Source organism: Lithobates pipiens, unplaced genomic scaffold (assembly GCF_037356315.1).
Source record: "Lithobates pipiens isolate NorthernLeopardFrog02 unplaced genomic scaffold, aLitPip1_a1.2 Scaffold_27, whole genome shotgun sequence".
In the NCBI taxonomy this organism is placed as follows: Eukaryota; Metazoa; Chordata; class Amphibia; order Anura; family Ranidae; genus Lithobates; species Lithobates pipiens.
The window spans coordinates 13,262,695-13,277,164 of record NW_027507788.1 but is presented as its reverse complement, the minus strand read 5'-3'; the positions used below and the strand labels follow the sequence as shown (position 1 = coordinate 13,277,164).

At 42.7% G+C, this 14,470-nt stretch overlaps 1 protein-coding gene across 12 annotated transcripts in view; it reads right to left on the bottom strand.

The window, feature by feature from the left end:
- LOC143933542 (uncharacterized) overlaps nucleotides 1-14,470 on the bottom strand; it is a 297,764-nt gene that overhangs the window by 238,522 nt on the left and 44,772 nt on the right. For 11 of the 12 annotated variants that reach the window (XM_077456460.1, XM_077456458.1, XM_077456465.1 and 8 more), the window contains 2 exons: nucleotides 13,814-13,973; nucleotides 11,319-11,420 (listed from right to left, as the gene is read on the bottom strand). The exons of the other annotated variant lie outside the window; for it this stretch is intronic. In XM_077456460.1, the coding sequence (XP_077312586.1) occupies nucleotides 11,319-11,420; nucleotides 13,814-13,973 (262 nt within the window). The remainder of the gene's footprint in view (nucleotides 1-11,318; nucleotides 11,421-13,813; nucleotides 13,974-14,470) is intronic. 12 annotated transcript variants of the gene reach the window in all.

Here is a 14,470-nt window from a genome sequence, read left to right as displayed (position 1 = left end):
GTCCCGGAAATCGAACAGTACATCGCAGAGGCGGCTTACCACTCCCTATGGGAACATTTCCTAGGAACTTACCTGCTGTTCACACCGGGTGCCAGGCTTTTAGGCGCCCTTATATGTGAGTTTAATTGTGATGTATTTTTTATCTGGAATAAATTTTTTATAACGTTGCTGCGCAATGAGGCTTTCTCTGTCATGTCTGTTTACATCAGGAACATCTGCCCCAAACGCTACTACATAGAGGAATGAAGCTTTCTTTATCATATTAATTTATATGAGGAACAGTCATCCTAAACCACGCCAGCCCACAGAGAATCCATGGGCACTACCCCACATGCATGATGGACCAATCTAGAAATAGTTGGTCCATTTGGAGGGGTGAGTTCACATCTATGTGGGGGCACCGTCTTGTGAGCACTTATCAAGCGCTTATCAAGTACGGAATCACATTCACTCTGTAGAGCACTTATGGGACTTTCTAGCAATCTTTTCAATTTAAAGTCACACAAATGTGATATTTATTCTATATTTGTGGAATTTAGCGTGGTATATTTATTTGCATTTACAATATGGTCTACCAAGGGTTACAACCCTTCTGCATTATTATTGTTGTGGGTCTTGGGGGTCACATTGGGGTCCTACATCTCAGATTATACTGGCCTTACTTGAGATGTGGGGGTCCTTTTTGTTCCTCTAAAGGCTTGTTCACACTTGACTAAATTTATAACTCTCAACAAACGCTCCTATAGCATTTGTATGGCGTTAGTATGGGCGTCGGACAGGCGTCAATGAGCTTTAGTATGGGCATTAGGCAGGCATTTTCACAAGAATTAATGAGGAGTTAAAAATGCTCCCCAAATGCCCTATGGGCAGTTTTGAAGCATTTGGCGAGCGTTAAAACTGCTCCACAAATGCCTATTCTATTACAATAAAGTAACGCCCCACAACTGCTCTGCAACTGCCTGCCAGAGCATTTGCGAGGGTTACCATAGACTTAAATGGGAGACGTTGAAAGGCTTCCAACGCCTCCTGACTCAACATGAGGCTTAAATTTTGAAGCGATGCAACGCTAACGTTTAGTGTGAACAGCACTATGTGCTGTCTATTGTATCTTGTGCATAGGCATTTGAGGAGCCTTTTTAATGCCTCTCAAACGCCTCCTCTTAATGCCAGTATGAACTCAGCCTTAGCCCTTGTACACACGGTTGGAGATTCCAACGGAATGTTTCCTATCGGACCAAGTTTTCCAACTTGCCGGTAAAATTTTCCGACAAAATGCTCCTATTGGACATACTCCGATCATGTGTAGCCTACTCCGACAGACAAAGTGCCACGCATGCTCAGATCAAATTCCTAGACCAAAGCTATTGGCTACTAGCCTGAACGTAGTCCCGTCGTAAAGAAATAACGTCATCAAGTTATGTACAATCGGATTTTCCGACAACTTAGTCCGACCGTGTGTATGTAACATCACTTCCGGACCTCTTCCGGAATTAATCCGTTGGAATTACTCTGACGGATTTGGTTGTTGGAATCTCCGACCGTGTGTACAAGGGCTAAGACAAGCATAAATCTCTGTCTGACTTTTCCTACTTTGATAATGGGATGAAACTCTCTCTTCTAGGTTGTTCTTGTCCTTGTTAGACCCTACCCCCCATAGACTTTAAATTGTTTAGGGTTCTTTTTGTTCTATTCTTGTTAGTCATTGATTGCACAGTACTGTCTATATTTAAGATTTCTGAATGGTGTTATCTGATTTATTCTGATGTTTCACCTAGTCATCAAGATCAGCTGTAGTTATTTCAGTTTAGGCATGATTAGGGTGGACCTCCACTAATTCCTTGCCCTTACCCTTACACCTTTCAGGGACCACAGTCTTATCACCGAGAAAGACTGACAATTTAGAAATGTTCCTGACCCCTCTAGTTCAAATAGAATAATTTCATGGTTGGCTCTCAGGGCATAAAAAATTATCGATGTCTGCTGTATTTGTTTTTACCTTACGTGCTCCTTTGGGGATTTGTGACTCACATTTTGTTACTGTTGTAATACATGTCTTTACTTGTTTTGTTTGTTTGCTCTCTTTTGGAAAACTTCAACAAAAATATTAAAAGTAAAATTTTACATACAGTAAAGCCTCGTACACACGATCAGATTTTTGGCCAACAAAACGGTGGACTTTTGTCCGAAGGGCGTTGGCCCAAACTTTTCTTGCATAGAAACGGCAAGGAATTGTCCGCCAACAAACACGAACATAGTGATGTACTACGTGGTCTTTCAGCTCTTTAGCACCACCCTTTGGGCTCCTTCTGCTAATTTTGTGTTAGTAGAAGTTTGGTGAGTGTTGATTTGTACTTTTCATTTTACGCTTTTCATTTTGCGTTTTTCATTTAGCGCTTTTCATTTTGCGCCTTTCTTTTTTTTTGTAATTGTTTATTTTAAATTTTCAACATCATACAGAAGAAAATATACATGAGATATGAATATTAACGTATCAAGAATGCAGGTATACTTTGATTACAAGGCATACAAAATCTAAACATATAAAGGCATAGCGATGTGATTAAAGTAGTGATCTTCCACCGTATCTTTAAGGGGGTTATAGACAGAATCTGTAAACAGACTATGTAACATCAAAGAGAGCTTTAAGGAAAAAATAAAAAATAGATTTCAGACCTTCTCTCGGGGACATGTATGTATCCAGGTTTATCTAAGTAGGAGCAATCCTATCAGAACCATATGTAGACTCATCCCATGTTGACCAAATTTTAGAAAATTTCTGCATCTTATCCTCCACTACGGCCGTCAAGTGTTCCATTCTGCGTATGTCAGCTACAGTGGTGATCAATTGCGGAAGTGTAGGTGGAGAGGTGGACAACCATAACCTGGGTATGACCCTTTTAGCAGCCAATAAGATAAAGGACAACAATCTGCGCAAGGCCTTAGAAATACCAGAGAAAGGGAGGCCTAGCAGATAATGCATGGGCGTCAGGGGAATAGGAGTGCCAGCCAGTGTTTCTAACAGATTTTGGACTTGGAGCCAGAACTGGTGGACTAGGGGGCAGTCCCAAAAAATATGGTAGTGAGAGCCGACTTCCACACCACATCTCCAGCATTGTTTCGAAATTAACCTGTTACGGGCATGTAGAATATCTGGAGTCCTATACCAGTGCATTAGAACTTTGTAAGCAGTTTCCTTGTGGGTCACACATCGAGATATTCTGGAAGTGTGCTCCCATATGTTCCCCCAGTCCACCAGGGAAATATCGTGTTGTAGAATCTGAGACCATTTCCTCATGTAGTGGTGGGTGTTCACCGTCATAGGTATGGCGTCATGTAATATCGTGTAAATAGTAGAGATCAGTCTGGGTTCGTAAGGACCCTTAGCACATAGGCTCTCAAAGTCTGTGGGTTTGTCCAGAGTCAGAGAGGGGGACCTGATAGAGAAAAAGTGTCTGATCTGTAAGTATGAATGTAGAAGCCTTTGGGGATCTGGTGTTGCTTTTGCAAGGTGGGAAAAGTCAATAAATGGCGTGTCGTCGGGTTAACAAAGTGTCGGAGTTGAAAGAGTCCCGCTTGGGTCCATGGTAGCATACGATCATAGGACAGGCTATCTGGGATGTCTGGGTTAAATAGGATATTTAAAAGCGGTGGGCACGGTGAGGATAGGGAAAAGTGGTCATTGCACCTTTTCCAGATATTCAACGTGAACAACATGGGAGCTAGGCATATGTGCCGTAATTGGGGCATATGAAGGGCAGTAGAAGGCCAAAGCATATAGCAAGGATGTACCGGGGCTGTAACACTCATTTCTATTTCTGACCATCTATTTGGGGCCTTCCGGGAGGTCCAGGAGGTAAGAACTCTCAGGTGTGTGGCATAATAGTATTTAATGAAATCTGGGCCTCCGAGCCCCCCCCTATTCCTCCGAGCCAGGACCACTGTCCCCGCTAACCTGTGGGAAGCGTTATTCCAAACAAAACGGAGGCTTCTCCTTTGAAGGGATTTCAACTGTGACATAGGGATAGCCACAGGTAGAGTTTCAAACAAATATAATAACTTAGGGAGGATAGACATTTTAAGGACATTGATTCGGCCCAACAGGGATAGGGGGAGAGATGTCCAGTATGTCAGCAAGCGATTAATTTCTGAGAACAGGGGGGGGAAATTGGCCTTATATAAAGTATCATAGGAAGCAGTAATGCGAACCCCCAGGTATTTAAGTGAGTGAGGACACCAGTGGTAATTATACTTACTTTGAAGCGAAGATAAGAGGGACGGGGTTATGTTTACAGGTAATGCTTCGGTTTTAGTATCATTAATTTTGAAACCCGAGAGGCTACCAAAAGTGGATAGTAGGTGGTGAAGGTGTGGTAGGGATGTGTGCGGGTGGGTGAGAGTTAGGAGGACATCGTCCGCGAATAAGGATATTTTATATTCCGCGTTGCGGAGGCAGACTCCTTTAATATCTGAACATTCCCGTATAGCCGCAGCTAGGGGTTCCAGACTGAGGATAAAGAGCAATGGCGATAGAGGGCAACCCTGTCTCGTACCGTTGCTAAGGGAAAACGGACGGGACAGATGGGAGGAGAGTTGTACCTGGGAGGTGGGCTTCGAGTATAGGGCTTGGAGGGCGTGAATAAAGGGGCCTGAAAATCCAAAGTGGTTTAGTATCGCAAACATAAATGGCCAGCTAAGGCGGTCAAATGCCTTTTGGGCATCTAAACTGAGTATCAAAGCGGGGTTTTTAGTTTTAGTAAGCAGGTCTATAAGGTCAATTGTGCGGCGGGTATTGTCCCCCGCATGTCTTGTGGGAACGAAACCCACCTGATCTCTATGGATCAACGCTGGCAGCAGTAGAGAGAGCCTGTTCGCTAGAATCTTGGTAAAGATTTTGTAATCAGAGTTCAATAAGGCTATGGGACGATAATTGTCAGGGAGGGAAGGATCCTTATCTGGTTTAGGGATAGTGGTTATGACTGCATGTAGGAACGAGGGGTGTGGTATTGTGCCCTGGAGCAGTGAGGAGAATAGGGTCAGCAGGTGTGGGGACAGGGATTCTAGGAACGTCTTATAATAGGAGTATGGAAGGCCATCTGGTCCTGGGGCCTTATGTGTGGGGAGATGTTTAATTACGTCAACTAGTTCGTCATTGGAGATAGGTTGGTTTAAGGAGGAGCGTTGCTCTGGTGAGAGTTTTGGGAGGTGAATAGATGATAGGAAGGAGTCCAACCTGTCTTGTGGGAACTGATCCTGTGTGCCCGTGTTCAGGCAGTTGTAAAGTTTGTTATAATATTCTCTGAATACTCCGGACATGGTCTGAGGGCAGTGCGTTGGTGTACCGTCTGATTGCATTATATAATCAGGAATGGATAAAAAGGGCCGGGGCTTAAGTTTGTGGACAAGCATCCTATGTGGTTTGTCTGCAAACTCATAGAACTTTCGCTTAGACCATAACATTGATTTTGAAATGTCTTTTGCGTCTATAGCCTTAATGTGGTTGCGAATAGTAGTCACTGCACGCAAGCGATCCACCGTAGGGGAGCGGAGTAACCGCGCCTCCGCGACCTGCAGCTGGGCCACAAGCTCCACCCTCAGCCTAACAGAGTCCCGCTTCAGACGTGAGCCAGCTGAGATGCATTCCCCCCTAAAAACTGCCTTGTGGGCCTCCCACACAGTAGAAATATCTGAAATGGAGCCTACATTGAGATGGAAAAACTCCTCCAATCTCTTGAGCAGTCTATCTTTGGTTTCAGCATGTCGCAATAAAGACTCATTCAGTCTCCAGTGGCAAGTTTTAGGTGATGCGTTATGGAGCGTCACATTGAGAGTGATGGGAGCGTGATCAGACCACGTGATAGGCTCCATTTCAGAAGATACCACATTGGGTAGCAAGGGTGCAGTTATTAGAAAGTGGTCCAGTCGGGAATACAATTTATGTGGGGGGGAGAAAAAGGTGTATTGGCGATGGGTGGGATGTTTCACTCTCCATGCATCAAAGAGATTGTGGGAGCGGATTAGTTTGCGAAAGGAGGTGGACAGTTTAAGAGTTTGGAGGGACGGGGTTTGTTGAGAGAGTGCTAATCTATCCCTACCAGGGGACATACACATGTTGAAATCCCCGCCTATGATTGCGAAAGGCTGAGAGAAGGAGCGCAGCCGATCCAATACTCTAGTGAGGAAGCCAATTTGTCCCTTATTAGGGGCATAAATATTAGTTAAGGTAAAGGAGGTGTTCAGGTGAGAACAGTTCAGGAGTATAAACCGACCTTGGGGATCTAGGATCGAAGCAAGGATCCGTATAGGGCATGAACGTTTAATCAAAATGGCTACTCCAGCCTTCCCAGATGGGCTGGAGGCCATAAAAACAGTAGGGTACAGCTTGGAGGCAAATTTAAATGAGCCCTTCGGGCGGAAGTGCGTCTCCTGAACCATTATCACATCAGCCCCTGAGGATTTGAATTCCCGCAGGGCTAGCCAGCGTTTTCTTAAGGAATTCAAGCCCTTAACATTACAGGAAAATATTTTTAGAGCCATAATACATTCATGGAATAATTAGCAGATGATATTGGAATCTGGTACATGTGGTTGGAGTGCTCTGATCTAAGGAGGTCTGGAAGAGGCATATACACATCAGCATTTCCTAGTAACATAAAATTGTATGTCAAGTTTACAACCTGCAGCGACATGTAAGAACCAGGACAGGTCAAAAAAGGACCTGGTAAAAACTTTGAAAAATTGAAAAAAATAACCTGAGTAAAATATAGAGAGACAAAAATGAAGAGACAAAAAACAAAAAACATAAAACATGTATCTTGAAAGCCTGAAGGATATAAAATCTTCAGGGAGCCAAGGCAGAATACCTTGGACCTATAAAGGGACATAGCAAACATTTGGAGTGGTAAACTATGTACCGCTCCCGCAAAGAATGATTAACCTCGGACTCTTAACATTTGAACAGTGGTCAGACATACCACCATCGACTGGGAGTACAATACCAGCTGGAGGGGCCCCGCGGGGGGGGGGGGGGGAGGAGGCTCGTTGAGCACTACAGAAATGGGAGAGATTTAAAGTTAGGGGGATGTTCCCCGAAGAGTTCCTGAAGAGGTCCGATAGGTTCCTGGAAACCAAGGGTAAGGAGGTGCAATTCGGACAGGCGCCGGAACTTCAGGCAGGTTGTTTAGGCACGTTGGGGCGTTGCGGTGTGGAGAAGCCTCTCTGATGTCTCAGACGAACTGGGGTCCAAATTGCCGTAGGGGCTTGGAGAGGTTTGGGGGCCAGAGCGGGCGGGGGGAGTTGGAGGTCCTCTTCCGGGACAGGTGGGAGGCCCAAATTGCGAATGAAGGCCTCACATTCATGCAATTCTCTGATAGAGTATTGTGTGCCATCTTTGGATGCTGACAGCCGAAAAGGGAAACCCCATCTGTAGGGGATTTGGTGTAGTTGGAGGTGTGCAGTGATTGGTCGGAGGTTGCGCCTTTTGGCCAAGGTGATGGGAGAAAGGTCGCTGAAGATCTGGATCTTAGAGCCTTTGAAATCGATGCGATTTTTATTGCGTGTGGCTGCAGTTAAAGCTTCCTTGCTGTCATAATAGTGGAAACGGACTATAATGTCCCTTGGATTGGATCCAGGAGGAGGTTTAGGGGCCAAAGATCTATGGGCTCTGTCTAGACGCCAATCGATATCTGGTATGTGCGGAGCCAGAGTGACAAACAGATCAAGCAAGTATACCCGCAACTCCTTATCACTGACTGTTTCAGGGACTCCACGAATCCTCACGTTTGAGCGACGTTCTCTATTTTCCAAATCTTCTTGTTGTAGTTGTATTTGGGAGACTGTGTGTTTAAGAAATGCGTTTTCGTCCTCCAATACGTGCATGTATTGCACATTCTCATCAAATTTAGATTCCAAAGTGGCAGTACGCTCTCCAAGCTGGTCGATCTCTCCCCTAAGCTCCCGAGCAAGCTTTCCAACCTCTGTAGCTATATTGCGTGTCAAATCCTGTAGGAGTGTCTGTAGTTTCAGGTCCAGGACCGTTACCGTAATTGCTTCGGCAGGATTTGTTTGCTGGGTAGAGCCACCTTTGTGAAGAGAACTAGGTGTGGAGGGCAGGGGGTCGATGGCCTCTAGTGGTTCCGCCAACGTGTGTAAGGCTGGAGATTGCGATCTGTGTAGGTATCGCTCCATGACGTGTGCAGGACGGGAGGTCGATGGCGGGATAAAGCCTTGATATATATTCTTTTGAAAACCAACTTTGCCCATGTAGTATCCGGAGGGGTCCGGGGGGCAGCTGATAATGACCCTGTGTATGTGAGAGCTTATGAAGCGGTGCAGGGTCCCTTAGGAAAGGAGCGGTATATTAAGCCATACTAAGACATGGTGTCAGCGTTGTTAGTCGCCCATGAGTTCTGCTAGTTTGCGCTGATTCCAACAACTGAAATTATGAAAGACTCAGGAGAAGGGGGGTATGTCTCTTTAGGGGCTTGTTGAAGAGGCCGTGTAGGGAGAGCTGACTGGTGAATAGATGACTCCCGTGAACTGACCGTAGCTGTCCGCCTTGATGGTCAAACAATTTCACCCAGATCAGGGGGGGGGGGGCTCCTGGAATGGTCCACGGAGACTCCTAGCGGAGATGATGGAGGCCAAGCCAGGTGTAGCCTGGAGAAGGGGCCTTAGCCGGAGCTCTAACCCACTAGGGCGGTAGTCAGGCTGTGGGGAGCCTGAACCCAGGAGGAGGCCGGGTCGGGGAGAGGGCCGTGGAGCCGTGGGGATGGGGAGAGTGTCCAGAACCCAGCAGGGTGAGGCCTGGGGAAAGCAAGGGCCCCCTGGGCTAAGACAGTGCCTCACCTGCAGTCCGTGGAGCTCACAATCACCGCCTCTACTTCAGCTGTCTAGGGATCTTGGAGTGTGGGGGGATGAGATGGCAGCTGTAGTGTCCAGGTTCCAGTAAGTAGGCCCCCTGCCAGGCGCTGGTGCAGGAAGGTGTGGTAACTGGCAGGCTTCACTGGGCCTCGTTAGGCCTCACCAGGCCGCATCCGCGGCAGACAGTCCGGTGATGGAGTCCAGGAAACACTGCACTAATGGGTTACAGGGAGAGTCCAGGCACAAAACAGGGTGCAGATTGGAGAGATGTGGGCCTCAGGAGGGTAGAAGGAGGAACTGGGTGCACCAAGATGGCCGCTGGTGGGGCCTAGAGCTTGTGCAGGACTTAGAGAGGCGTTCGGTCCGACAGCTATCCAGTAGGGGGCAGGCTGTACTGAGATTGGGGACAGTGTCCTCCCTAAAAGGATTTGCGAGACAGCTGCCAGAGGGGGTTTGCAAGAGAGCTGCTGTAGGCCTCGGGTGTACCAAGATGGCCGCCGGGTCTCACCTCTCAGGGTGTAGTGCTGGATCCTCTCCTGACCTCCGACGGGCGATCATCAGTCCCCTGTCCCAGGCGGGGGAGTCCTGTGGGCCCAGTGGTGAGTGGCGCCGTGGGATCCGGCTCGGGATGCGTCCTGAAAGCTGCCGTCCGGAGGTCTCCAGGTGTGGAGTAGGCCGCAAGATGGCGGCGGAGACCGGCCTGTCTCGCCGCCCGCAGCCCCGGGATCAATTTCGGCGTCGGAGCGGCCGAAAATAACGGCTCCGTCCGGAGCTCAGATGTTCCCCCGGCTGGATGTAGGGTCTGGCGGGGCGAGAAAACGCCCGGTGGACAAGGATGGACGAAGATGCTGAGAGGCCTCGGCGGAGCTCAGCAAAGGCACGTCCGTCCACCTCAACTTCCGGTCACGCCCCCATTTTGCGCCTTTCATTTTGCGCTTTTCATTTTGTTCTTTTCAGTTCATCTCTGAGCGGCTGTTCATCAACCAGACATGTTGCGGAATAGGAGGAGATAACATGTTATTTATTATTGACCTTGGAGTTATTGCTTTGATAATATTTTTTTGGTTGAATAATGATTTGATTTGGTATATTTTCTATATTTTTGGATGCATAGAATGCACTTTTTCGTTAAGTTCTATTGCCAGATAACATGTCTAATTGTATTTGTTTTCTTTTTTTTAATGCACAATAAAAAAATTGTGTAGAATAATACTTGGCTATGTGTTTTACTTCAAATGACAGTTTGGGAGTAGGCAGTTACATTTAATAAAATACAATGTAAAATTGACAAGGGACACCAACATAGTTGTATCTTTGATCTTAAAAACTACGGGATAATGGTGTTGTGGTAACTTGCCAAAAAAAAATAAAAAATTCTTGATATCACTAGAAAAAAAAGCCTTTGAAAAGTTGTTTGCAATAACTCCATCAGTATCATCAGAAAAGCAGCTTTATTATTACCCCATTAAAGAAGAAGAGAATCGTGCGCTGCATTTCGAGATTCCAAAATTTGCCACGTCAAGAATGTTAATTCTTCATTACCAACACTCGTTTACAAGACTGTCTGTTTCCGACTCGTCCTTGCTTCCGAGCATGCGTTTTTTGTACTTTGGAATTTTGTCCGACGGACTTGTGTACACACGCTTGGAAAATCCGACAACAGACATTTGTTCACGGAAAATTTGAAAACCTTCCAGCCAACATTTGTCCGTGGAAAATCCGACAACAATTGTCTGATGGAGCGTGCAAACGGTCAGATTTACCACCAACAGCCTGTCACCACACATTTCCCATCCGATCGTGTGTACGAGGCATTAGGGATATTTTACACTGGACTCCAGTACCACAGCTAAATACACAGATACAATGTGAATTTTGAACATTGAAAATTTGGAAAGTTGCCTAAAGTTCTAAAGTTGTTGACACCCACCATGGTAAATATGGCAAATACTGGTATTACATTTTTTTTTTTTATCCGTTTGTTGTTATATTGTGGGATTTGCTGAACATTTTATAGTAATTATGGGAATATTGCAGAATTAATTGGGATGCTTCATGGGAAAACTTTTCACACCAAATAAAATTCTGAAATTCATAAAAAAAAGGACTATGATGAAAGTTTCATGACCTGTACATCAAATATACATTTGTACTGGATGAGAGTAAAATGGAAAACTCTGCTCCATCATCTATTCACCCAAACCTGCTGCATTGTTGTCCAAGTTGTCCTCATTATCCTCCCCATGCATTTGATTCCACTGCTAAACCAGACATTTATAACCAGTGCCTCTATTTTCATCATAGTGTCAGCTTCCCGCATAGAAGGAAACTGTTGCACTGAAACTGTTAAAGAAGCTAAAGGGTAGGATTCATCACAATCATGTACCAGTTAAAAAATTCTTAGTATACCCATGCCTAGTTTATAATAATTTGAATAGTTGCTCAGAAATGTTTGTTACCTGAAGACAGTATGAAAGGAGAGGTATTGGTTGTGGAGTGAGTTGTGGAGTGCGTGGTGAAGGGTCCAGGTGTAGTTGTCAGGGGAATGTCCGTAGAATCATCTACGAAGAAAAAAACATACCTAAACATTTGTACACACAGCGGGCTCCTAACCGAACTACCCCATTCTGGTTTTGGTAAAGGGAAAGGACTAAAAAAGACACACAATGGGTGGATTTGCTAAAACGCAAATAGACTTTGCACTTAGTAACTGAGACTGAGATTAGTAAGTGTGGTAAGGCTCTACTGATATCCAATCATGTGCAAGCTATTTTTTTTTCATTGCAGCTGATTGGATATTCTTTACAGGGTGACGTTATAGCACATTACATTTACTAAAGAAAATGAGCGCAACTGCACTTGAAAAGCACACAGTCTATTTGCCTTTAGTAGATCAACCTCAATGTTTTTTTACATAGTTACATCGTTAACTTTTAGGGTTTTTTTTTTTAATTTCCCTTGCACCCGATTGGGTATTCCTTAGAAAGTGAAGCTTTCATTCCGAATTAACATTTGGACACACTTTTTGTTATTGGGATATATCCGAATACCCGAATTACAATATAAACAAATTTTACCGAATGCTCCGAATAACATAACGGAATTCATCTGAATTTCGGAAACTTCAGATTGAAATTTGAATTAAATTTTACATTGAACTCCAGTCGAATTCTAACAGTACACATATTGCTGAAATCAAAGACTGTTTGTGTTATTAGAGTACCATTTGGAAATAATGCAGGCGATTTAAAGAGTCATTGTAATCATTTGATGAAGATTTTTCTTTTGTTAATTCACTTTGCTGCATTCAAAACAGAAAACAATATAACATTTTTGTTTCGACCAATTCGAAAATGTATCGATTTGATAGTTTCAAATTGAAAAAAATCGGTAAATTCGAAGAAAATTAGAAAATTACGAATACAAATTTGGAATGCGTATTCTAAACACGAATTGAACAAATCAACCAAATTTATCTAAATTAAATAACTAGATTAACTAATCAAAATGAAACGAAACAAATTGTTTCATCATGCACTTGTCTAGCTGACTCCCAAGCTGACAGAAGACAGGAGATAAATAAGACATGCCCGAAAATAAGCCCTAATGCATTTTTTGTAGCCAAAATTAATTTAAGACCCGGTCTTATTTTTGGGGAAACACGGGCATTCTACAGATAGTCTTTTAAATTTCCCTAGAATGTGTTATTAGCATGTTTGTGGACCTACATCTTGCTCCACATATACTTGTGGGATTTATTTGCTCTTTGTTTTGTATTACCTGTATTAGTATGCAATAACTATTTTATGCAATTTTGTATTCAATGTTTCAAATTTTTTGTTCTTTTTCAATATTCAATTTATATTGTTATATCTACTTTGTCTAAATTCCTGGGTACCGAGATAGTCCACAACAATCCTTGTTGTCTTGGGGCAATTTTTGGAGTAGCCCATGACACACCCCTTTTTTCATTAACAGGGTTGTAATTATTTTGATGATGGAGCTTATATATATATATTTTAAACTTGCTTAGTAGACATGTGCACTGCCGAAAAATGTATTCGTTTTCGTTTTTGTTTCATTTTTTTTTTTTAGTTTTTCGGGTCATTCGTTATACTCGCCATTCGTAAATATGTAAATTCGAAAAAAATAAACGCAAATTTAAAAAAATTCGGAAAAAACCCCCCGCAAATTTGAAAAAATTCTAATAAAATCGTAAATTCGAAAATAAATGGAAATCTAGAAATTCTGAAAAAATCGAAAATTCGGTAATTCTAAAAAAAATCAGAAATTTTAAAACCCGAAAATTCAAAAATCTGAAATAACAACTAACTAATAATAACTTAACGATTTCTAACAATTATAGGTATTGGAATTTGCTTTCAAATTTGGCTGTTAGTGAACGTAACGAATATAAATGTATCCAAAGTTACAAATTATCCGAAATAATGAATGTCACATCTAAACAAATGGAATGGAACTAATTAATAATAGAAAATATTAAAAATAATAATAAAAACGTTTTTTACTATTATTATTATTGTAATTTATTATTATTAATTTGTTACGTTCCATTCGTTTAGATGCGCCAATTAATTGTAACTTATTATTATTCATTTGTTACATTCCATTCGTTTAGATGCGGCATTCATTATTTCGAATAATTCGTAACTTCGGATAAATTCGTATTCGTTACGTTCACAAACAGCCAAATTTGAAAGGAAATTCCAATACCTATAATTTAATAGCTAGTAATAGTTAAGTTAATTATTAGTTAGTTATTATTTCAGATTAGAATTTTCGGGATTTTTCGAATTTCAGATTTGTTTTATAAAATATAAACATTATGCTAAAAGTAACATATGTAATCAGTGCAACAATAACTTTAAATACATGTGCACAAAAATGTACAATACTTTTCCTTAAAATTTGTTACTGGTTAGTGAATCCTCACCTATATCTCCATTGGTATCTTCTGGATGTAATTTGTTCACTTTAAATGCCCAACGTCCGGTTACATTGACATTGCTTGTAGATGATAAATTGGCTACAGAGATCGCGAGGGATCCGGGAAGTGTGTAGTATCCTGTATCGTAGCCGCTGTTCAGCCCAGCCTATGTAGTTCAAGAACATTTTTAAAGAATTGCTCATGCAAATTACAATGAAATCATCCCTATATAAACTTTATTATGATACTTAGGTGAGATAAGACGTTCATTTTTTTGTGTTTAGTGCTCCTTAAATGGTTAAACAAGTATGGAAATAAAATAAAGCGTAAATAGAACACATTGTAAGATGCATTCATGGTACAAATATTCCATTATTCTCTGGGATCAACCACCTTCCTTGTCCTTCCGACCCAGTTTAGTCCTATGGAAATAAAACTAGATTCCAGAATATTTGATTATTCATTGTTTTCCCTAAGTCTAACCAACTATCCTTATTTACACATCACCACACTAGATTACCAAAAATGATTGTTCTTTAAAATGTAACCAATCCTTTGGACTGTTCTCTTCCCCAACTGTCCCAACACGTGTACTGAAAATAAACCTTGCTGGCAGGGGCGTTGCAAGGGGTCAAAAAGATCAGGGGCTTCAGCCCGAAGTCC